Below are 22,582 nucleotides of genomic sequence, written 5' to 3'. Positions count from 1 at the left end.
CACCTTTGATCTGTAGTTTTTCATGAAAAGTGAATCAGATTAGTGAGTCATGAATCAGTGGTTCAGTGAGTCAAAGTGATTCACCGTTGTTTAGCGTTTTAATCACAAGTTGTTTTAAAATATTAGTGTTTGTAATATTGTCACAGTGTGTGTGTGTGTGTGTGTGTGTGTGTGTGTGTGTGTTAGTTAATGGAAAAGCTCACATCCTGCTCCTGATGTTTATGCACTCTGCGTTCCTCCCTTGAGGTTCTGTGATTTTATCAGAGAACCCACGCTGGATGAAGAACAGAAGTTCCTGGGAGGAGCTCGGCCTGAAACAACACACGGCCCGCTCTCTCACACTTTAATAACAAACCGCACCACAGCTCACGCCATCACAACAGAGCTTCTCATGGCTCCTGCATTAGAGGTACATTAAATATAATCAGACACATAATGAATGCACTTTAACTGGTGTTGAGGTTTTTCACAGAAGACCTGAAAGTTAATAAAGTAATCAGTTCTTCAGTATTAATGTTTCCGTCTGCTCAGTAAGACTCGGCCTTTATATTCCTAATGTTAAACCCAGGACTGGGACAGTCATAGGACCAAATGTTTTATATGAAAGTCTGGAATTTATGATGCTGCATAACACCTTCTCCAGGTTCCAGTTCAGACGGACGCCTCTGAGTGTCGAATCCATTAGGACTAGTTAGCTGGCTCTTACTCGTGTATTTAAACTGTACTGGTGTCGTCAAATCTAGAAAAAAACATGTGGCCTTGATGGAATCTTTAAAAAAAATGATTACGGCTGCTGTTACACGAGTCTCGAGTGATTCGTACCGTGTCTGGGAACGATTTTAACACCCCCCCCATACACACACACACACACACTGACCAGCATTCACATTGTTGTTGTTATCATTCCATACTCGAGTACGCATACAGCAGCTTCGATACAGCAGTTGGCCTACCAGTATGTTCTGAGGTCTGATCCACTCTATATAATATATTTCTAAATAAGACGCCTGAGGTCTGATCTACTCTATATGATGTATTGGTGGTTTTCGTGCTGGGGGAGTGAGGGGTTCTACCGAGCAGGGTTTCAGCAGCAGCTTCATGCGTCCTTTATTATATAAATCAATAAAACCTCAGCAACATCAGAACAGGATTTCCTTCAGGACTGTTTTTAAGGCTGATGCTGCAGTTTTTTGTTCCTGGCATGTGCATGTTACAACATGTGGTCACGTGGAAAAAAAAGAAAAGCGAAGACGTGTGCAGGATTGGGAATGCTGAGGAGGAAGTCCGGGTCGTGGTGTTCATGAGCGGGTTCTGATGATTGACGGTTCTGACTTAGGAAATATACTCACTCACTCACCGTCTATACCGATTTATCCTGTATTCAGGGTCGGAGGGACCTGGAGTCTATCCCAGAAGACTTAGGGCACAAGGTGGGGTACAGCCTGGACAGGGTGTCACTCCATCACAGGGCACACACACACTCACACACTCACACACTCACACACTCCTTAAGGTGACCGTGCTAACCACTACACCACCACCGCCGCCGCCACACTAGGGAAGTATATTTAAATGAAAAAAAGTCACACATTCATTCACACAATATTAATTCACTGTCACCTAAATGTTTACGGTCTGGGGGTGTTCCTAATTTTTTGAGCGTTTCCACCCCGGGTGATTTTGGTGTGCATCAGCCCACACATGAGAGCGATGGAAAATGTGGTGGAGAGATTTAGTTTGCAGTGTAGGGAGGCGCTACGTTCATGTGTGTGTGTGTGTGTGTGTGTGTGTGTGTGTATCGTCCTCACTACACTACTAAGAGCTGAGAAGATAAAGCTGTGAATGAGATGGACTGAAGTTTCCTCGAGGTAGGTGATGTTCTAACGTTTAGAGTTTAGTTCTAAACCTGGAACCTGGTTCTTGATTTACATTCCAGATGTTCGCTTCTGCAGTTTCAGAGATTATTTCTGAATCTCTGCTCATCTAGGATATGTGTTTAATATCTAAATCTATAACAATATTCATGATTCAGTAGATCCTTTACAAACTGGTTCCTTTAATGAAATTAGAATGCTCTTCTCAAACGTTCTTCATGGGTTCTTGGAGGGTTAATTGTTTCCTAACCTGATGAAAAGGACTATTGGAACCTTCTTTTTAAACACACACATCTGCTTTTTTCTGTTCTGTAGTGTGTAGTGTCAGAGAGTCATTATTGTGGGTTCTTAGATACACTAATAAAGGTCGGTACACTCTTTAAAGGTTTTGCATAGAACCCCTTGTGGATACATACACATTAGTAAGATCAGAGATTGTATGATGTGTGTGTAACACAGACCGTACTGAAGTGAAAAACTTCACAGGGTTCTCAGTCTAGTTTAAGGTTCTGTTGTTTGCTGTTCTTCTGGACCTGGACGTGAACACTATACTCTGTTTTAGCTGCAGGTCCATGTGGATCGCTCAGCCGTCTGTACGTCACCTCCTCATTTCATGCTGCAGTTCTTTAGTTCTTTACAAGACCTCAGTTAGGACAGAGAGCATCTCAGCCAAGAACATCCCTCTTTCTTTTAATCCCTGTCTGCGGGGAGCTACATTCCTAAATAACCACTGAAGGATAATGTCTAACAGCTACTGTAGCCTAGCGTTCTTAAACTCTAACATCACTGAATAGTTTAGCGCTGAGGATCTCATCATGAAATAACACTCTTACGCAGATCACACCGATCTGAGCCGAACAGCTCCACCCCCGGTGGGCAGCCATGGTACTGCAGGTGGGCTGCGGGAGATCATTTACAATAAATAAATTAAGTTTTACTTTTACGTTTCAGTAATTGCGCTTCAAATTGCTATAAATTATTTCCATTTTATTGATCATCTTTATGAAAAATTATATAAAACCATATTGATAAAAGTCATATGTTTTACATTCGGTTATTTTTTATTTGTCTGACCTGTTTTCAAAACAGAGTGTATCGTCGTTGTGTCATCATTAGCGTGGACTAATAACTCATAACTGTAACGATAACAAAAGCAGAGACGCTAACAGTGAATCAGGAACAGATGGTATGTTGGAAAACCGCTTATTTATTTATTTATTTATTTATTTATTTATTCGTTTATCGATCTATTATTTTGAACACATTTGTGTAAAAACAAATTATACTTTTTTCTTACATTTGACTTTATTTGTTGTAATATTTATGCTTGAAACTTAATATCTGTAAAATTCCTACAACTAAACTTTATTACTTTATCATAGTTTTTTTTGGACAAAATCAATCAGACTAAAGCTTTTAGAAAAAGTTTTTAGAAAAGTTTTAAAAAGTTTAGAAGTTTTTAAAAAGTGTTTAAAAATTTTCCGCCAAACATTTTTAAACAGTGCTCTCTGGTCTTCGTTTAAGTTTCTCCCCAGTTTACAACATAAAGAGAATTTAAGGAACGTTTCTCCTAACTGTTAATGTCAGCTTGAGTGTAACGGTTGTGACGATTCTAAACACTAAATTAAAGTAAATTTAGAATTTTAGTTACATGCAGGGTGAATACATCCAATACTTCTCATATTGTTTATTTTTTAATAAGTCAAGAATAAAGTCCAAGTCAACCTGAACACCAGCCAGAGGAGGAGTGGGGAAGGAGTCTCCAGTGTGAGGGAGGAGTCTCCAGTGTGAGGGAGGAGTCTCCAGTGTGAGAGAGGGGTCTCCAGTGTGAGAGAGGAGTCTCCAGTGTGAGTGTCAGTAGAGATGAGACCCGAAACAAGCTAAAGCAGTGCAGTGTGAGCATCAGGACAGCAGATGGAGGAGTGAGCACTTACCCAACCGGTCATGTGCTTGCGTGTGTGTGTGTGTGTGTGTGTGTGTGTGCATTGTGGATGGCTGTGTCATGTGCCCCCACTGTGCAGTGTTTATCTTCCTCCCTGTACACACACAGAGCCGTGGTGTTGTGCAGCACCATCTCTGTCCCCTGACTCATGTTCTCATGTTCTATTTGCTCTTTGGATGGTGTAAATACGAAACACTCTTCTGTTCGCTTCTGAGAGGAAACACAGAGCTGTTTTGGTTCTCTGTTGGTTTTTGTTGGAATAAACTTAATGTTCTGGAGACTAAAATACGACTCTTTACGAGGTGCTTTATTATGAGAAGCTGCTCATGTTTGTTTTTGTTCTCAGACATTTTGCTTTTATTTGCGTTTGTTCAGAGCGCTTACTGACCCTCGGTGACCCGCTGAACTTTGCTCCGACCCTGACCCCGACTGACCCCGACTCTGAAACGTGATCTGCCACCCATGTGATGTCAGACTGGGAGGAAGTTTATTCTCTCTGTAATACAGAAGAGCTTCTCTGTTCATGAACTGAATCATCTTCAGTAAGATTCACTCAGAAGAATCGAATCTGAATCTGAATCGCTCAGAGGAATTGCGTTTAAATTATTCAGACGAATCATTTTGGATTTGAATTAATCAAATCTGAATCATTTAGATGAATCACATATAAATCTTTCAGATGGATCGAATCTGAATCTCTTTGATGATTTAAATCCTATTTAATTAGAATAATCAAACCTGAGTCACTCAGACTCTTCAAATTTGAATCACTCTAATGAATCATTTGAATCACCCATATATATATATGGATGAAATATGAATCATTTTCATGAACTAAATTTAAATAACTTAAATTAATTAATACAGAATCAATAAATTTAAACTTAATCACTCATATTGATCAAAAATAAACTCTTAAATAATTTTTAGATAAATTAATTCTTATGGATCATATATAAATCACTTGGAGGAATAAAAGTCTCTATGTAAAGGTATTAGGAGCTCGTATGAGCTGATTATTCAGATGTGAATCAAATATGAGTCGAGTTGTTCAGTGAACTTTGTGGTCACGTCGAGCTTTATTAAATTCATAAATACACAAAAAAGTTTATCTTAAAACACTGAAATAGTGTATGTTCACATAAGTGTGTAAGGGCGTAGGTGTTGGTGTGTGTAAGTGGGTGTGTGTGGGTGTGTAAATATTTTTACAAACCACTTTCAGTTTTAATGAACTGGAACTCTAACACCAGGAAAAAAATGATTTCAGAATTTTTCATTATCTGGTTTGGTGCGTGTGTGTGTGTGTGTGTGTGTGCGTGTGTGTGTGTGTGTGCGTGTGTGTGTGTGTGTGTGTGTGTGTGTGATCAGTACAGTGAAGCCTGAAGCGGTTTTCAGTGCAGACGTTCTTCTCGACTGAAGGAAGCTGTGAACAGAATCATGAGCTTTTCCTGATCTTTGATCTTGTCCTTCGTCCCCTGAAGGCTCCTGGAGGCTCCACATCTATTCCAGCTTCTCCTCCATCATCAGAGCCTCGACTCGACTCGTCCCCTAATTACTGTCCCTTCCCCTTCGCCCGTGTGTCTCCGAGGTGGACTCGCAGTGGCTTTTCAGTCACTTTGTGAATGTGAGACGCAGAAAGCCTTCGAGCAGGTCGTTTATACTTAACAGCGCTGATCCTCCACACTCTCCTTTTTTTTCTTCCCTAAAGTCTGGCATTGTATTGAGTCATGACATCAGTGCTGTTAATTGCTTCCAGCCCGAGCCAGAGCGCGTTCATTCCTCTCTCCGCTTCCAGTACAAGCAAATATGAGCGACGGTGCATGACATCAGAGGGGCGACGGCTGTTATTGAGGCCTCCCTGCTCGGGCTGAGGAACACAAAGCTCTGGATTGTGAGAGCGCTGGGTTTTTTTTTTTTTATTCTTCTTCGTTCTCTAAACCCTGCTGGTTTGCATTAACACATCCAATTTCATCCCTCATGGGCAAGGCCCCCTTCTTTTTTTTTCATTTCATTTTTCTACTCGCTCCTATTTTTCTTTTTGGTCTGCTCTTTGTTTTTGTAGGCAAGAAGGCGGGAAGGCGCTCGGTGTGAGCTGGAGGGAAACCTTTTCCCTGGAATTCTTTCTGAACTTAAAGTCACTCATAGTTTAGCTGAAATCCAGAAAACTCTTCTAATGAAACTAAAAGGAGGCAGAAGTGATGTGGAGCTTTGGGGTTTAGCTACGGCTCAGGCACGTGCGTGGAACTGGAGCTCAGAGACTCAGGGAGATGTTTAGCTGGAAATCTCATCCATGACATCATGGTTTGGAAACAACAGTGGCTTTTATTGTTGCCTGTTATAAGGGACAAAACACAGGCTCATAGGGCCTTCAAGTGCAAAGTGTATTCTTGTATTTTTAACCTTTATACATTGGGACTGGAGTTAATCCTCTCGTGCGCTTCTGTAACTTCACAATTTAAATCTTTTCTATAAACTTAATGTTCTCTCATTAGACAATAAACCCTCCATAGATGTGATCCTCTGGTGGTTCAGTACATTCAGGTGGTCAGCTGACTTCATTTTATTGCCCCATAACGTTACTGAGTCTAGACCTGAGTAACTGATCAACCCCAGATCATAACACTGTCTCCAGAGGCTTGTACAGTGGACACTATGCATGATGGGAGCATCGCTTCATGTTCTTCCCTTCTCACCCTGACACGCCCATCACTCTGGGATAGGCTCAGTCTGGACTCATCAGGTCACATGACCTTTCTCCATCACTCCAGAGTCCAGTCTTTATGATCCCTAACAAACTGAAGACTTTAATCTGATGAGTCTCAATAACAAGTGGATTTATTATGGACACACCGCTGTTTTGTGTGTGTATGTGTGTGTGTGTGTAAATGCTCTTACTTTTACTCTTATTTATCTTGTTAATTTTTTCACCATGCAACTGCACCAAGCGTTTAAGTCACGATTCTGTTTTTCTGATCACATCTCTCCTGTGAAGTCGAGGGTTCAGCTTTATCCTCCCAGATCTCTATAATGCACTGGACCGTTCTTAACCCAATTCCAGTCATTTCAGTTTTATCTCTTTCCTTCCAGGCCCTTCTGAAACATGACTTCCTTTTGACTAGGCAGTGTACTAAAGGAAAAAAAGCAGTAGAGAAAGCATCATACAGTATGTTGAGGCAGTACACTCCAGAAAATACCTGGCAGCAAAGAAATGAAAATTTGCGAGGCTCATTTCGATCCTTCCATCCTACAGTTTTCGTTTTTTTTTTCCCTACCTTTATTTTTGACACCTTAAATTTCTTTTTACGTGAATTCATTTTACTTGCATTTTTGAAATAATAAAAATGAATTATGATCTAATATATCCACATAAGATTTAAACTGAACATGTCATTTATAAATTCAGCCCCAGTATCTCCTGACTTTGCTTTTACACCGTACAGAGCTGAAGAAACCGTTAGAGCTGTGAGAGTAAACGAATCCTACTGAGCAGCTACAGGAACATGAGGACGAGAAGGAAAACACAGCAGGGTGGTGGGAGAAGAAAAGCACATAGAAAGTATTGTTTATAGTGAGCAGGTGAGAGTCTACAGGGAGTCGCTGTTCGATCTAAAATCACATCTTTAAATGAGTTGTTTTGAACATTATCTTTGTTTTTGTTAATTTCTTTGTAAAGGATCGATTGCGAATCTCTCTCAAGCATTGTGATTAGTTATAAGAATTCATTCTCATCTCTGATTGGTTAGAATCCTGGAGCATGGAGGCGGGGCTTAAATTGTCTTTTTTAATGATATAATTGAGTCTCAGTGTTTGCATAGAACATGTTTGTTTTATTTTAACTGATTTTTAAGCAAAACTGTTCTTAATGGTGATGATTATTTAGCTTTTTTGTCTGTCCTACTTTGCATCACATCTTTATCTGACAGATCCCACCTCCTGCGTTATGATTGGTTAGAAGAATTCAGTCTCAACTATGATTACACAATTTTTCACGTCTACGTCTCATTTATTTAATTATTTATTTTTAAATAAGATTGTTGTTAATGATGAGGACCAGATGCTGGTGTAAATGCATGTCGAGCAACTGCAGAGAGACCTGGGAGTGTACGAGTCGCTCAGAGCTTGGTGAGATCTCACAGTCGCATCATGAAGACTAGCGGCAGAAAGGAATAAAATAATCATAAGTGGTGTGTAAATGGTCTTTAGTTTGAGAGTCAGATTGAGGTTTGAAATCTCAGCAAAAGATGAACAAAGCTGGTCACTTCATACGTGTGTGTACTGTATGATATGCACTGAGTTTCACGACACACACACAATAATACACTGATTTGTATCTTGGAGCGGTTTGTAGACTCCGCATTATCGGTTAAATCTTCATGTTGCTCTGTTTGTGGTTTGGACGACGTGCAGCTCGACGCTCGCTCCTTACTTTGGGTTTGGGTCGGAAAGTCTGATGAGCCGTGTGGCTGTGTGTGTGACTGTGTGTGTGACTGTGTGTGTGAGTACGTAGAAAGGATTAATGTACGGATGTAGCTGTGACAGGTGATGTGTGTGTGTGTGTGTGTGTGTGTGTGTGTGTGTGTGTGTGTGTGTTTAAGGACAGCTGGACTTACCCACTATAGAAACACGCACAGTGCTACAAGTGAGCTAAAATAGACTCGTCACTCAGACACCAGCTCACACACGTCCCTGCTGTCACTGTCACAGCTCTCAATGGTCTATTTGGTTGAGTGCGCACACACACACACACACACGCTTCTTTTCCCCCTTTGGCAATCTGTTGTTTGAACGTGGGGATACACTGGCGCCAAAGGAAGCAATCAGTTCTTCTGAAGAGAAACGTCCAGGCTACTAATTAGCGTCCGAGGCCTGCCGCGTCCCAAGGTGCCCTTGTAAAAACCTCAACGCCATCTGGGAAGAATTTTCTACACTCTCTCTCCTTCTTTACCATTATTCATAAAACATAGATAGATAGGTAGATAGATGACCCACTCCTGTTAAACAGCCATTCAGTCTCCTTTTGGTCCAGTCAGACCTTCTGTAATCACACACACACACACACACACACACACACACACACACACACACTCCTAATTTCAGTCAGGGTCTGATTCTGGTTCTTTCCGTGTGAAAGTCTGACTCTCGGAGCGTTCGAGACCTCAGGACACCGCAGTGTGTCGCAGCGCCGCAGCCTCGGGAGAAAAGAAACTGTTTGTTTTCAGCACTTTATAACTAAATCTGAGAGAAATGTTGACATTCCTGTGGGTTCTGTCTCCGTTCCACCCTCACTGTACGTTTACAGTGTCTGTAGAAAGGATTTAACAGCTACATGCTAGCCAGCTAACATTGCTAGCCGCAGTCTCTCCGCTAGTCTCAGGATCACAACCGCCTGGAATCATAAGATCCACTGAAACCACTTACAGATTTTTAGGTTGATTTAATTCAGAGTGACGTTACGTTTTCTTTACGTAATGAAGGTATTGTGAGTGTAGCATAGTGTTGGCTAGCTTACTAGCATGTGCTAGCATAATGCTCTGTGGTTATAGATATGAAATAGTTGATTAGCATGAAGGCACCAGGACACGAGGGAGGCTAAAGATAAAGAAGAAGAAGAAAAGATTAAATAAGTCTGTGCTGTAGAGTCTGTAAGATCTGTGAAAACAAACAAACAAACAAACGAACAAATAATTCAAATCTAAATGTAATACTTTGGCCAGCTTTAAAAAACATATTTATAAAGAGATTGCTATGATTATTAAATCATACCTCTAAACAGTTTACAAAAGTATATATTAATGTGTAGTATTTCTTCTGTTTTTGTATTTATGGTTTTTGTTTATTGTTTTACTGTAAATTAACTTTATCCCTGCGTGCTTTTTTCATTTAATTTTTATTTTTATGTGAATTCTGCAGCACTAATTTACTTATAAGATTTCAGTTTTTCGGTTAATCCCTTTATTTTTATCTTATTTAGTTTTATATTAGTTGAATTATACATACATTTTAAATGTAAAAATATTACAAGTGACTAATGTATATAATAATAAAGGACCAGTCCTACACACACTCGTGTCCTACACACACTCGTGTCCTACACACACTCGCTCTCACCGTGGTTCAGCCCACTTCTTGTGATAGATCTTGTTTATGCATGATGTAATGTTACTATATCATTTTTTACTTCTCAGCCACAGATTAGACTTTTGGGTTATTAAAAAATTTCCTCTGAAGACTTTTCTTTAGCGCGACGCCCGGTTCTGCTGAGACGGTTCTAGAGTGGAAAAATTCTCAGTAATGTAGGACAGTGTGAAGCCAGGTGTATAATTCTTTCTCTCTACGTCCCTGTTTGCTGAAGGCTCTATTAATAGACTTGCATCACTCTCTCTCTCTCTCTCTCTCTCCCTCTCTCTTCTCTCTCTCTCTCTCACACACACTAACATTCCTCCACTGCCTTCACAGGAGGACAAACGACCTGTCATTCTTTGTCTCTCTCTCTCTCTCTCTCTCTCTCTCTCTGTTTGTTTCTGACCATCGTGCGGTGCCATGCCTGTTCCATCAGCTCTTGGCTCGGTGGCGTCGGAGCTTCCCGAGCGAGTCCCACCCCCCTTCCTCATGTCCTTCCATTCACACAGCACATACCCTTCCTTTTTTTCTGTGAGGCCCCCCTCCTTTCATCACACTCACTCCTCACAAGCAGGACAGAGCAGAGCTGGAGAAGGAAGGAAAGAAGGAGTGTGTGAGTGAGTGTGTGTGAGAGAGAGAGAGAGAGAGAGAGAGAGGTGGGGGAGAGAGCGAGAGACCTAGAGAGCAGGAATGGCGTGTCTGAGTTACGGCTCTGATTTTGAAGCTGGCCGTGCTCTGCGGTCCGGCCTGGAGCTCTACAGGAGTGTGTGTTAGCCGGACAGGAGGATGTGGTGTTTACAGTGTAACTCGGAGAAGACCCAGTCTCTACTGGAGCTGGAGCTGGATGGATGGTAAGGCTGTGTGTGTGTGTGTGTGTGTGTGTGTGTCTACAGTGAAGTGTGATCTCTACTATCACAGGATCCGGACACCACGGGCACTTCTTTAGGAACATCTCTAGCGAGAAAACTCCATGCATGTCTGAATACATTTTATCTGTAGTCTCGTAAATGTTTAGCCGGGGTTAGTTTCCTGGACCCGTGTCTGAAATGTTCCTGCAGGACGTCTGTAGTCAGTCAGACACTACGCTACACCTTACACACTTCACTTTAATACCTAGTCCTTTACTGTAAGTAGGTCACATGACCATAAGACATACCTGTACCTGGAGTTAGAGGAGCTCAATAACTTACTCCTGGAAGTCTCACTTCTCTGACACACATTTTTAAACGTGGTCTACGTTGTGTATTTTAAGCCGTGTTAGTAAGACCTAAGACTGTCTTGTTGAAGAGAATAAAATGAGTTTGTCCTCTATAGGATGAGACACAGTCTTCACCAGCCTGTCAGATCAGACAGGAGCAGTTATTTCTCCCGCTCAGTTCATGGAACATAAAACAATCCTTCCAGTCATGTGACTGACATGACGGGTTCAGACTCAAATCTTTGATATACTGCAGGAATAATTACATTACAATTCTCCACATGCAAAACTAATCCCGTCAGAAAACGACTTTACGGGTGGTTTTTTTTTGTTGTTGTTTTTTTCGTGAAGCAGAAATGTTATTCGGTCACGTGAAGAACGTGACATTTCCGCGCTCATGTGCTGCTCTTGTAACTTCCGTCTGCATTTGGAAGGACAGACAGACGAGAACGCCACGGAGGGTTGTGTTGTTCCCTTTGACCTTTTGACTAAACAGGTTTTATGTCCTCCAGCCGAGGACAGGTGTGTGTCTATATCTGTACAGAACTGAATTATTCCGGAGCACTAGACACGTGTGGCACCATAACGAAGATCCTGAAGATGCCCAGTGCCAGGCTTCAGCTCCTAAAAAGAGAGGTGTTTGAGGAGAGACTGCTTTATGGTTTATTTATGAAGGGCTCTAAGTGACGCCGTCTAAATCTGTCTCTGTCCAGCGCAGCTTGCTGGGTAAAATCCTGCTGCCCCAGAACAACCATACTAAATAGCGCTTCAACTAAAAAACATCTTTTGGCCCACGCACAAGCCTTTTCCCCTGGTCTCACTGTGATATATTGGACACAGCGGTGTCACGTTTCCCCCGTGCCAGGCCAGATCAGGAAACAGCTTGCATAAGTGGACTCTCGTGCTTCCTCGAGTTCGGATGGACATTAAACTCGTTTCAGCACATTTGCATCCTCACTCTGAAGTCCAGGACCGATCCTAAATCCCGGCCGGTTTGATCATCCCTCCATACAAGAGATGCGTTTTTGCCGATTGCATAACGTCTGCCTGTCACGCTTCGCCCTGCCAGCTCTGCCCCAGCGCCGTGCCAGCTCCGTTACACCATGCTGTCTCTCACAAGCTGGTCGTCTTAAAAAGCAGCGATTGTACTGTAGTGTTAGTGTTTGTGGTTGGTGCAGTCACAAGGCCATGACTCATGACTTTATTAAAAACATTTAGAGGTTGTTTATGTGCTGGAGAAGCTTCAGGAATAGAGGAGTCATTTTCATTCACTTCATTCACTGGCAGAAAAAAAGGGGCAGATAACGTGAGTGGGGGGAGGGGTGGGGTGGTGTTGGGGGTGGGAGACAAAGCTGAAGCCTGTGGTTAGTTCATGGTTCTAGCTTCATGTTCTGTGGTTCCTGATTTTTCATAACGTTCTACATAAAGACCTTGAAGTTTTTCTTAGTGGGTCAGACTGAAGAACACTTGAAGGTGGCGGTGTGGATGATGTCATTCTGAGGGCACTACACCTGTGATGTTCAGATTGACAATGACTTGTGTTCTTGTGTTCTTTACCCCATGATGTTTATTGTTTGCCATCCGTCATTTTTTTTGTTTTGTTATCTTTCATGTTTTTAAATTTTTACTGTCCATAACTTTTTGTTTCTACCCTCCATACTTTTAAGCTTTTATCCTCCATAATTTAAAGATTTACCCTAGATCATTAAAATTTTTACCCTCCATGATTTTTTTTTTTTACCTTTCACAATTTTAAGACGTCTGGGTTCCACCCCTGTAACTGGAGGTATTCCAATGACATGACACTAAAGGCCTGTAACTTTTACCCCAATGACTCAACCGTACCACCCCAACAGCTGGAGGGAGTCACCCTAACGCCTTGATGATTTTGACTCTCGTCTTTGTGACTGTAAGGTTCGACCCCACTGACTCAACGTCATCATCAAACCTGGAAGATTTACCCCAATCATCTAGAGAATGAGAATGAGAATATCGGCCCAGTTTGTTTCCGGCTGTGTCGATCCCAACCACATGTGGAGTCTTCAACAAGCCCATACCTACAGGGGGTTACAGAGAGGAGTAGAGGTTCCCTGTAGAACCCCTTTATACACAGATCACACAAACCATTAATTCTTTCCAGAACCAACCTTGTCCTGTGATGTTGGGGAAAGATTCTAATCAGGGTTTGGAGTGAAAGCATTCAGATGTTGGAAGATCTGCCATAAATCTTTTCCGTGTGTGTGTGTGTGTGTGTGTGTGTGTGTGTGTGTGTGTGAGACTAATATCACCTAGCAGATGTCTTGCATTATGGCTGTAGGTCCTTCGTAGTCGAGCGTCATGTCGCTCACCTCAGTCTGTATACCTTTCTTTGGGAACATGTGGGGAACCACTTACAGATGCTAACATGCACAAACTCACACACACACACACACACACACACACACACACACACACACACACACACACACACAAAGCTCAGGCCTGCTGTTCATTAACAGCTCAGATTCCCAGAACTACCACGGATCTGTTCCTGCCCCCCTTCCACACCCCGTCCCTCTCCTGCCATCGATCCTTTACTTATTCATCCGACTGGGAATGTTGGAACGTTTCCCGACGTAAACCCCCGTACGTTCTGCTTGTTAGGAACCCTCGGGAGCGCTTTGGGGGAAGGTGGAGGATGAGTTTAAGATTTCGCCCGGCTGGATGAACCCGATCCTGGCCTCCGTTCGCCTCGGCGTTCCCCCTCCATCCCGTCAGGAAGCAAACGTCCGACTGAGCGCGGCACCTCGACCTCCCAGCGCCGCTCCGCTCCGGGAAATGGAACAACCCCCCCCCCTCGTTTTTTTTTTTACTAACACATGGCCTTCCAAGCATTCCTATCATGTTAATCATTCCGGTGAATTTATTGCGTCCTCTAGCGCTCTGACTTGTGAGAGTTAAGTATTACCAGACTCGCTCTTCAGAGGTGACGACCCGAAGTGAAGCGGCGTTTGTTGTCCGTTCCTGCCTTGAGCTGGAGAGGCTTTCCTGTTATTCATCCTAATTACATAAACTTCTCGTAAAGTCCTATTTTACTTTATATAAAGACTTTTTTTATTCCCCTCTGGCTTTATCGTATATTTCTGCTCTTTGTGGTGGTCCGGACACGTCAGGCTCCTCTGCAAGAAATTTTAACACGTGCACTGGGAGATGCAATAAAACAAATTCTACATACCATTTAATTAGGTCACATGACACACACACGCTTTCGATTCAGGCCAGTTCAATAACAGGCGGGATTCTGGAACGTGCTCTCAGACGTGTGATTAAACCTCACAGCTGAATTAGTTACATGATATCGGTGCGAGAGACCTGTGTGGAGAGACCCGACGTGACGCGTGTAGCCGAGGTGTCATGTCAGGCATTGTCCTCTCTCCGTCACGTCCTCCAGCAGCTGGTCTTCCTGAAATGTTTCCCTCCTGACCTTAGCGTGGTCTAAAGGTGACTCAACCTTCGGGGGGAAAAACACACACTCTCAGGGACTTTTGAAGAATTCCGACACATTCCCCTGCACTGAGAGAAGAACTGAACAGACGACTGATAGCAGACGCTAAACTTCTGTAAGTAAACATTTCATTACGCAGCTATGAAGCAGATGCAGAAACCATTCCAGGGTTCAGATGAGACAGATGTGAAGTTTTATCGGTGATGATCTTCTGGATTTTTATTCAACCTGTAAAAGTAGTTCAGTTATTTAACACACGAGTTTTCTGCCGTCTCCAGAGACTGATGGGTCAGAAGGAGTTGATTTGTTCTCTATAACCGACAGCTCTGACGTTAGTGCACGTTCTAGTGCGTTATTGTTTCCATAGTAACGGCTCATACACAAGGACGTGTACAGCGCAAGCTTCTCACAAACGGGTTAAAAATAGTCGTTCTGTTCAGTAACATCAAAGTAAGGAGTCTCCAGTGTCAGCGCTAAGTCAGTGTGAGCTCTTCAGCGGTTTCTCATTCACATGGCAAGCTAAAATGTTTTTTTTGTCGTATAAATTTAAAGAGAGAGAGAGAGAGACTAAAGAGAGACAGGTGAGGGGACGAGTGTTTATAGCTGCTATAACGTAAGTGAGAACAGGAACTCACTGGATTCCAAACTTTAAGTAAAACAACCAGATGGAACTAGAGGAGGATAATCAACTTCAGCCTGGTTACAGTAACTCCATCAGTATTGTACAGTAACACACACACACACACACACACACACACACACACACTCCTGGGTAGGAAGAGAACCACACATGGTTCCACTGAACCGATCCAGCACGGTGTGTGTTCTCTTTGTGTCGTGTCCTCGTCCTGATTGGTTCCGTCCCGGCAGCCTTTTCTGTTTCATCACTTCTGTGTGTTTAAGTAAATGTGTACTGACTTCAATTCAGAGCGTGGTTCGTCTTCTTGAGAGCCAACAGGCTGCGGTTTGCTCACAGCACACACACTCGCTCTGTAGTTGACGTGGTGCAGTCCGTACAGAGGCGTGTCTGATACAGGAGTGAACATCAGTACATGTAGAGGTGGAGGTGATTCCAGACAGGCTGCCCGCGCTCCATGTTCACACCAGGGTGTAGAATCTCTCTCCCTCTCTCTCTCTCTCCCTCTCCCTCTCTCGCTCCCTCTCTCTCTCTCTCTCTCTGCCTTGGCCTGACTGTGTGTGTGAACGGTGGTGGCACGGTGGTGTAGTGGTTCACACTGTGGCTTCACACCTACAATGTCAAGGGTTCTGTTCTCATCTCTGTTCTGTGTGTGGACTTTGCACATGCTTGGTGGGTTTCTCCAGGGTTCTCCGGTTTCCTCCAACAGTCTAAAGACATGAAGATCAGGCTAATTGGCGTTCCCAAATTGCTTGTAGTCTGTGAATAAGTGCTGAAGTAATGGACTGGCACTCCATCCAGGGTGTACCATGCCTCGCGCCCCAAGTCCTCTGAGATAGGCTCCGGACCCCCTGCGACCCTGAGGAGTATAAACAGTGAGAAGAAAGGAAAAGCAGGACAACCACACACCAAATAAATCAATTTAAAGACAAATAAGTCCAATAACTCTCTCTCTCTGTCTCTCTCTCTCTCTCTGTCTCTCTCTCTCTCTCTCTGTCTCTCTCTCTCTCTCTCTCTCTCTGTCTCTCTCTCTCTCTGTGTCTCTCTCTCTGTCTCTCTCTCTCTCTCTCTCTCTCTCTCTCTCTCTCTGTCTCTCTGCTGTGAATCTGATTTACGTAACACCGAGCTGTGAAGTGTTCTCTCTGTCCCTGTTGTGTCGACTGATTCACCACAGAGTGTCCCATGTTGTGTTTAGAAACCGATTGTTGGGACACCGTCCATCCGCCGCCCAATCCTGAACCCAATCTCAAAACGCTCATCTGTTAGGTTCAGTCCTCCTGAGTGATCGGATCAGTACTGATGACTTGTGATCGGAGACTCGTTTACTACACCGGTCCTTCACTCTACATAATTACAGACAGAAATGTCCCAGAAGCCCTCTGACGCCTGCACACACTCTCTCTAACGGTGTGATCACACGGCCTGCTGATGAAACTGACAAACCTACAGTAGGAGAGTTGAGGATGAAGAATGAAGCTGCTGTTACGGGATCAGATTTCGAGATCGGTCTCGCTGTGTAGAGCGTCAGCGTTCGCTGTGATGAGTCCGGATCATCCGGCCGGGGTGATGACGGGGCGGTTCGTTAGTCGGGTCTTGCAGTCCACGAGATGAGACGAGACAAGAACGCATTTGTGTTCAGGATACTGATAGACAAGAGTCACGGTTCAGTACGAGGTTTAACCAGAGAGACCCGGGGATGGATCTCTGTACCAATACACACACACACACACACACACACACACACACACAGCCTAATTAATGCACAAGGAGTGCTGATCACATGCTGACGTGCTGCGAGGAGACGACAGACACACTGAGGGAAGAACAGAGAAAGACGTTCTCCATTTTCCCCTCTCTCTCTCTCTGAGTCGGACCTCTGAAGCTTAATAGGTGGAAGGTTAGAAAGAGAAAGAGAGAGAGAGAGAATAGTGTTTGTAACCAGGCATTGGCATAGAGAATATTTGTCCAAATTTGTCACATGCTTTAAATCCTTAAATCTCTTTCAAACACAGGGAGAGAGAGAGAGGGACAGAGAGATAGATAAGAAATGAGGAGCCAAAGATGAAGAGATAGAAAGAGAGAGGGAGAAAGACATTAAAAATATTATGATTTAATAAAAATTTATGTATTTTACACATTAAATAACTAAAATCCAACATATATAAAACTTAATAGAATCTTAAAATATGGTATTAAACAAAAACATGTTTGCAAAACAGAAAGAGAGAGCACGAGAGGGTGGAGGGAGAGAGAGACAAATAGAAAAAACAGGGGAGAGAGATAGCAAGACAGAGAGAAAGTGCGAGAGAGAGACGGACAGAGAGAGAGAGACAGAGATGGACAGAGAGAGAGAGAGATGGACAGAGAGAGAGAGGGAGAGAGAGACAGCGAGAGACAAAGAGACAGACAGCGAGAGAGAGACGGACAGAGAGGGAGAGAGAGAGAGAGAGAGAGAGAGAGAGAGACAGACAGCGAGAGAGAGAGAGATGGACAGAGAGAGAGAGAGACAGACAGCGAGAGAGAGAGAGAGAGATGGACAGAGAGAGAGAGAGAGAGAGAGAGGGAGAGAGAGAGAGGGAGAGAGAGAGAGCTCTGCATCACAGTTTGATGTGGCAGATGGTGGAGGAGATTCAGTCCCTCAGCGATTATGCAAGATGTGTGAAGTGAATTGCGGAGAGTCATAAGTGCCTTATCATTCTAATACCACGCGCACACACACACACACACACACACTCACACACACACAGGCATCTATCAGTGCATTGTTCGGTATCTGAATGTATGAACACAGTGCTCCCCTCTGTGCATGAGTGTGTGTGTGTGTGTTTTCTGTAGTTTACATCACACCTCATCCCCTTATTTCACCTCCAGCACTTAGCACTGAGTGTGTGTTTGTCCCTAAACGATCCTGCAGAGCCACGTCTCACCTGAGTCTCACCCTGACCTCACGTCTCCTATCACACGTCTGTATAAACACACTGCTCGTCATCACTTTCACTATCAGACATGTTTATTAGACACACAGTGTGTAAACACTTAGCTTTCAGTCTTCAGTATACAGTGTGCACCAGTCCACTAAAAATGATCCTTAAGACATGTTAGCACATTATTAGTATTTATTCTACGTGTGTCAGTACGCTTTCAGAAATATTTATTAAAAGTGTTCGGGTCGTATAAGTATTTCACTGCATATCGTACTGTGTAAGACTGTGTGTGTGTGACAAAGAGAATTTGATTTTGAATTTGATGATGCTGAGCCTCAAAACTGCTCTTCAGTTACCCTGTGGGTGGCGCCACCGGCGGTTTGTCCTGATCTTTTTATACAGTCTGTTGTCAGCACTGAGGTCTTTAACTGCTTCAAACTCTATAAATATGTTAATTCTCCGTATACAGTATTTATGTATGAGGGTGTGAAGGTCGTTCAGGGCGTGGCTATAAAATGATTTCTGGAAGGCAGCCCCCCCCACCTATCATTTAAATATACTTTATAAATATATATATAAATTTTTTTTTAAATAAGAATAACCTTGAAGTTGATTTAAATACAAAAAAGACAAAGCTGTAGATTAGTGTCCTGCGAGCGTGGACGCAGTCATGAAAGGGTTAAGGGCATTTTGGCTCTGGGGCAAGTAGGAGTGCCTAGGAGATTTGCATTGCAGCTGAGGCGGAGTCGTCTAAGGTTTCAGAGCGAAAGTTCCTTGTTTACACAGACATGACGCTCTGAGACCGAAGCCTGAAGATCAGCATGTTAGGACATCAAGCGTCTCGATTTAGCTGTCTTTCGGGCAAGATGCACTTCTCCAACATGACCTTAATGCAGATTTGAATAATCAGAGTGAGGTTCAGAGCGAGGGTGGGACACGATGTGAGTGCTCGGAGTAAATGATTGCTCCTGGGTCTGGTTTCATCACAGCAGACCTCATTAGGATTGGACTTTGGACATTTTTTCCCCTTCTTCTTCCATGATGGCTGATAGGTTATGGAGGAAGAGCTGCGAGTTCTTTGGTAGTCGAAGTCCTTTTTTTGGACGGCGAGTTGTGGAGAGTAAGAGTGAGTGAGTAGAAGTTTAAATCATCATCTTCAGAAGGTCATCACATAATCACATGATCACATGATGAAGCTGTGAGCACTCACATGTTCAGAGTGACTGCAGATTTCATTCCTGAGATTATAAAGCATCAGAATGACGGTGTGCTCTAATGTTTGTTGTTCCCAAATCATAAACCAGGGGTCATGGCGCTCCCTCAGGTCATGGAAGCAATTCCTTTTTTCTTTTATTTATTTATTTTGCAATTAAATAAATTACTTTTGTATAATCTTATACTCATAGATTTACTTTGATATTGTGCTATCTATGTGATGTTTTGGTCTTTTTGTTGCATCAGTGTAAAGTTTAGCAATAAAAAGCAGAAATATCTTCCTGTCCATCTATTTCCGTTTGTTAAACATCAGCAGTCAAAAAATTTTATATCATTATATGCTGGAATATTTGTTGAATATTGACTGTAAAGAAGGAGAAGAACCCAAACCCTTAAAACTGTCTCAGAAATTGTATAATATCTATTGTCAAAAAGTATGAGACCTTTGTCTTTAAAATAAATATCTGTGTTTTTTTTTTTTTGACTTAATTAGAATTAATTTTGCCTGGTGTTAAAGTGAGCCCTCACTTCCTCCTGTCTGTGTGAGCACTGCTGCAGAAAATACTTCAACATACTTACAGAGCTGATTTTTATCTTTGCCCTTTTACAGCGTGGAGGGGGAGGTCCAGAGCACTGAGCCAGCCTCTTCCCTGGACCACGGTAAAGGTTATGGCCCCTTGACCCACAGCTCCTCCATTAGCCCGGACCATTTCGACGGCTTTGGGTACGGACAGAACGCCCAGGCCGGTCCACAGCGTCCACGGAGGCCCAAACTCCAGCACTCGCAGTCCATCCTCCGCAAGCAAGCCGAGGAAGAGGCCATCAAACGCTCGCGCTCGCTCTCAGAGAGCTATGAGCTCTCTACAGATCTGCAGGACAAGCAGGTACGGCTGTAAAATCGCTTGCGTGTATCTCCAGAGATTTCCTCCTTCTTCAACTTCTTTTTCTCAAACTATTTTTTCTGTTCTTTCAGGTGGAGATGTTAGAGAGAAAGTACGGAGGGCGCTTCATCAGTCGACATGCTGCTCGCACCATCCAGACGGCATTCCGGCAGTACCAAATGAACAAGAACTTTGAGCGTCTCAGAAGTTCCATGTCTGAGAATCGGATGTCGAGGCGCATCGTTCTGTCCAACATGAGAATGCAGTTTTCCTTTGAGGGACCTGAAAAAGGGCCGAGCTCATTTTTCGATGGGAAACACTTATCTCTGACGGAGGAAGGAACTCCGACCGGATCTGTAACGAAGAGCGAGGTTGGAGATATTGTTCCCATACACGTGACTGCACCCTCGCCTCAGAATGACCTTAGTGATACCATTACTGAGCTCGAGGACGCGTTCTCTCGGCAGGTCAAATCGTTGGCTGAATCCATCGATGATGCTCTGAACTGTCGTAGTCTCCATGAAGAAGAAGAGGACCAGGAACCGGAGCAGGTGCAAGACATGCAAGGTGATTTGTCCTATCGAGTGGAACCGACTAACGGCTCAGATCAACGCAAGCTGGACGAGATGATGGCTTCCTACGGCGGCGTGACGCTCTTCATCGATGAGGAGGATCTTTGTCCTCCTGTTCAGCTCTCACATACTGCGGACCCACCGTCCAGCATGGAGTCTGATCCACACACCTCCCAGGACTTCTGGCCCATGGACGCTAGGGACGACAAACTGGACACCGATACCAGCTGTCGAAGCACCCCGTCCACGGATTGTCAGGAGCCACGGCTTCGTATCGACCATCTCCCGCTGCTGACCATCGAACCCCCCAGTGACAGCTCTCTGGAAGTGAGTGACCGCTCGGAGATCGATTCGGTCAAGAGGCAGAATGTTTACGAGCGCACCACGGCCGGACCTCAGGCCAGTCCAAAACACATCACGCACAGTCTACCTCCCAGAGTGTCCTCCCTCTCCCGGGACGAGGATCCCATCAGGCATCGACACCGGCAGCTGGAGAGCCATCTGGCCATCAACGGGAACCGACAGAGCAAATCAGAATCAGACTTTTCTGACGGCGACAACGACAGCATCAACAGCACAACAAACTCCACCGACACGATCAACTGCAGCTCCGAGTCGTCTCGGGACAGCATGAGGGAGCAGACGCTCAGCAAACAGATGTACCACAAAGAGACACGGAACAGCTGGGATTCTCCGGCTTTCAGCAACGACGTCATCCGCAAGCGGTACTACCGCATCGGCCTCAACCTCTTCAACAAGTACGTATTTTAGTTTTCATAGCCGGAGCAGGAAAAATGAAAGGACTAAGCGGGGGTTCTAGAGTAGATCTGGGATTCTTTTAAGAAATTTGTTACCCTGATGTGTTTTTTCCTTAAAGAAAAACTCCACCCTGAACCACTCCTATTGATAATACGTGATCTTGAACCATGTCCAAGAGTTAAAACTTCTTTCACAGACATGTTTCTTCATTTTCACTTTGATTAACCGGTTCCTACCTTACCCACACGGCCTTTTAACAACCTGCTAATAAAAGTGCAGTACGATTTTGTCCTTGCTTCATTTCTCACTGAAGCGATTGATGTGGCAATAGTTTAGTTCTTCAGTCCGTCCAGCTCTCTGACATCCTTTCTGTGCATTCTGCTCAAAAGCTGCTGATGTCTCGCTTGTCAACTCATAGATCTAGCCTGTAACTATCCTGTGCCATAACTCAGTGTCATTTAACCGCAGTGCATTCTTGTACTTAGAGTTTAGCATTTGCTCTGATGGTCTCCTCTACGTCATACTTTAATTTCTCATTAATATAGAAGCTGTTACTCTTTTGTTTTTAAAGTTATCTTTTATCACATATGTTTTGAATTCTAATGCATCACTATGAAAAATTCTGTTATTGTAGGTTATACACAGGGTTATACAGGGGTTTTAGTCCTTTATGGAAAAAACAAACATCTGTAAGCCTCACTTTCGGTTTACTGTCCTCACCTTTTTGGGTAAAATGCAGCGAGTGTAAATAACATAGTGGAAGTATTCTGAGCACAAAAACGAAAACGAACATATTCCAGTCATGACAAGTTCTCCAAAATATCTTGCTTTTCTTCCGAGCTTTAATGTGAAAGGTTTTTATAGGCGAAGAGTGACTGGTTACTGGAAACTGGGGATCATTTAAACGTTAGCGAAAGCCAGACATCGTTATACGCATGGCTCGTGATGACTAAAGCGTAAAGAAGTCAGGGTTCAG

General features: G+C 43.5%; 1 protein-coding gene across 8 annotated transcripts in view; it reads left to right on the top strand.

Annotated features, from left to right (window-relative positions):
* The window catches only part of iqsec1a (IQ motif and Sec7 domain ArfGEF 1a), a 99,781-nt gene that overhangs the window by 58,075 nt on the left and 19,124 nt on the right, over positions 1-22,582 (top strand). For 5 of the 8 annotated variants that reach the window (XM_053481909.1, XM_053481908.1, XM_053481905.1 and 2 more), the window contains 2 exons: positions 20,005-20,278; positions 20,368-21,605. In XM_053481909.1, coding sequence (XP_053337884.1) covers positions 20,005-20,278; positions 20,368-21,605 — 1,512 coding nt within the window. Of the gene's footprint in view, positions 1-1,801; positions 1,869-10,490; positions 10,788-18,981; positions 19,310-20,004; positions 20,279-20,367; positions 21,606-22,582 lie in introns of those variants that run through there. The other 3 variants (XM_053481907.1, XM_053481906.1, XM_053481903.1) reach the window with 3 other exon arrangements.

The sequence above is a fragment of the Clarias gariepinus genome, chromosome 22 (genome assembly GCF_024256425.1).
Source record: "Clarias gariepinus isolate MV-2021 ecotype Netherlands chromosome 22, CGAR_prim_01v2, whole genome shotgun sequence".
NCBI classification, from domain to species: Eukaryota; Metazoa; Chordata; class Actinopteri; order Siluriformes; family Clariidae; genus Clarias; species Clarias gariepinus.
Note: the sequence above shows the minus strand (reverse complement) of the source record. Positions and strands in the feature narration are given on the sequence as shown.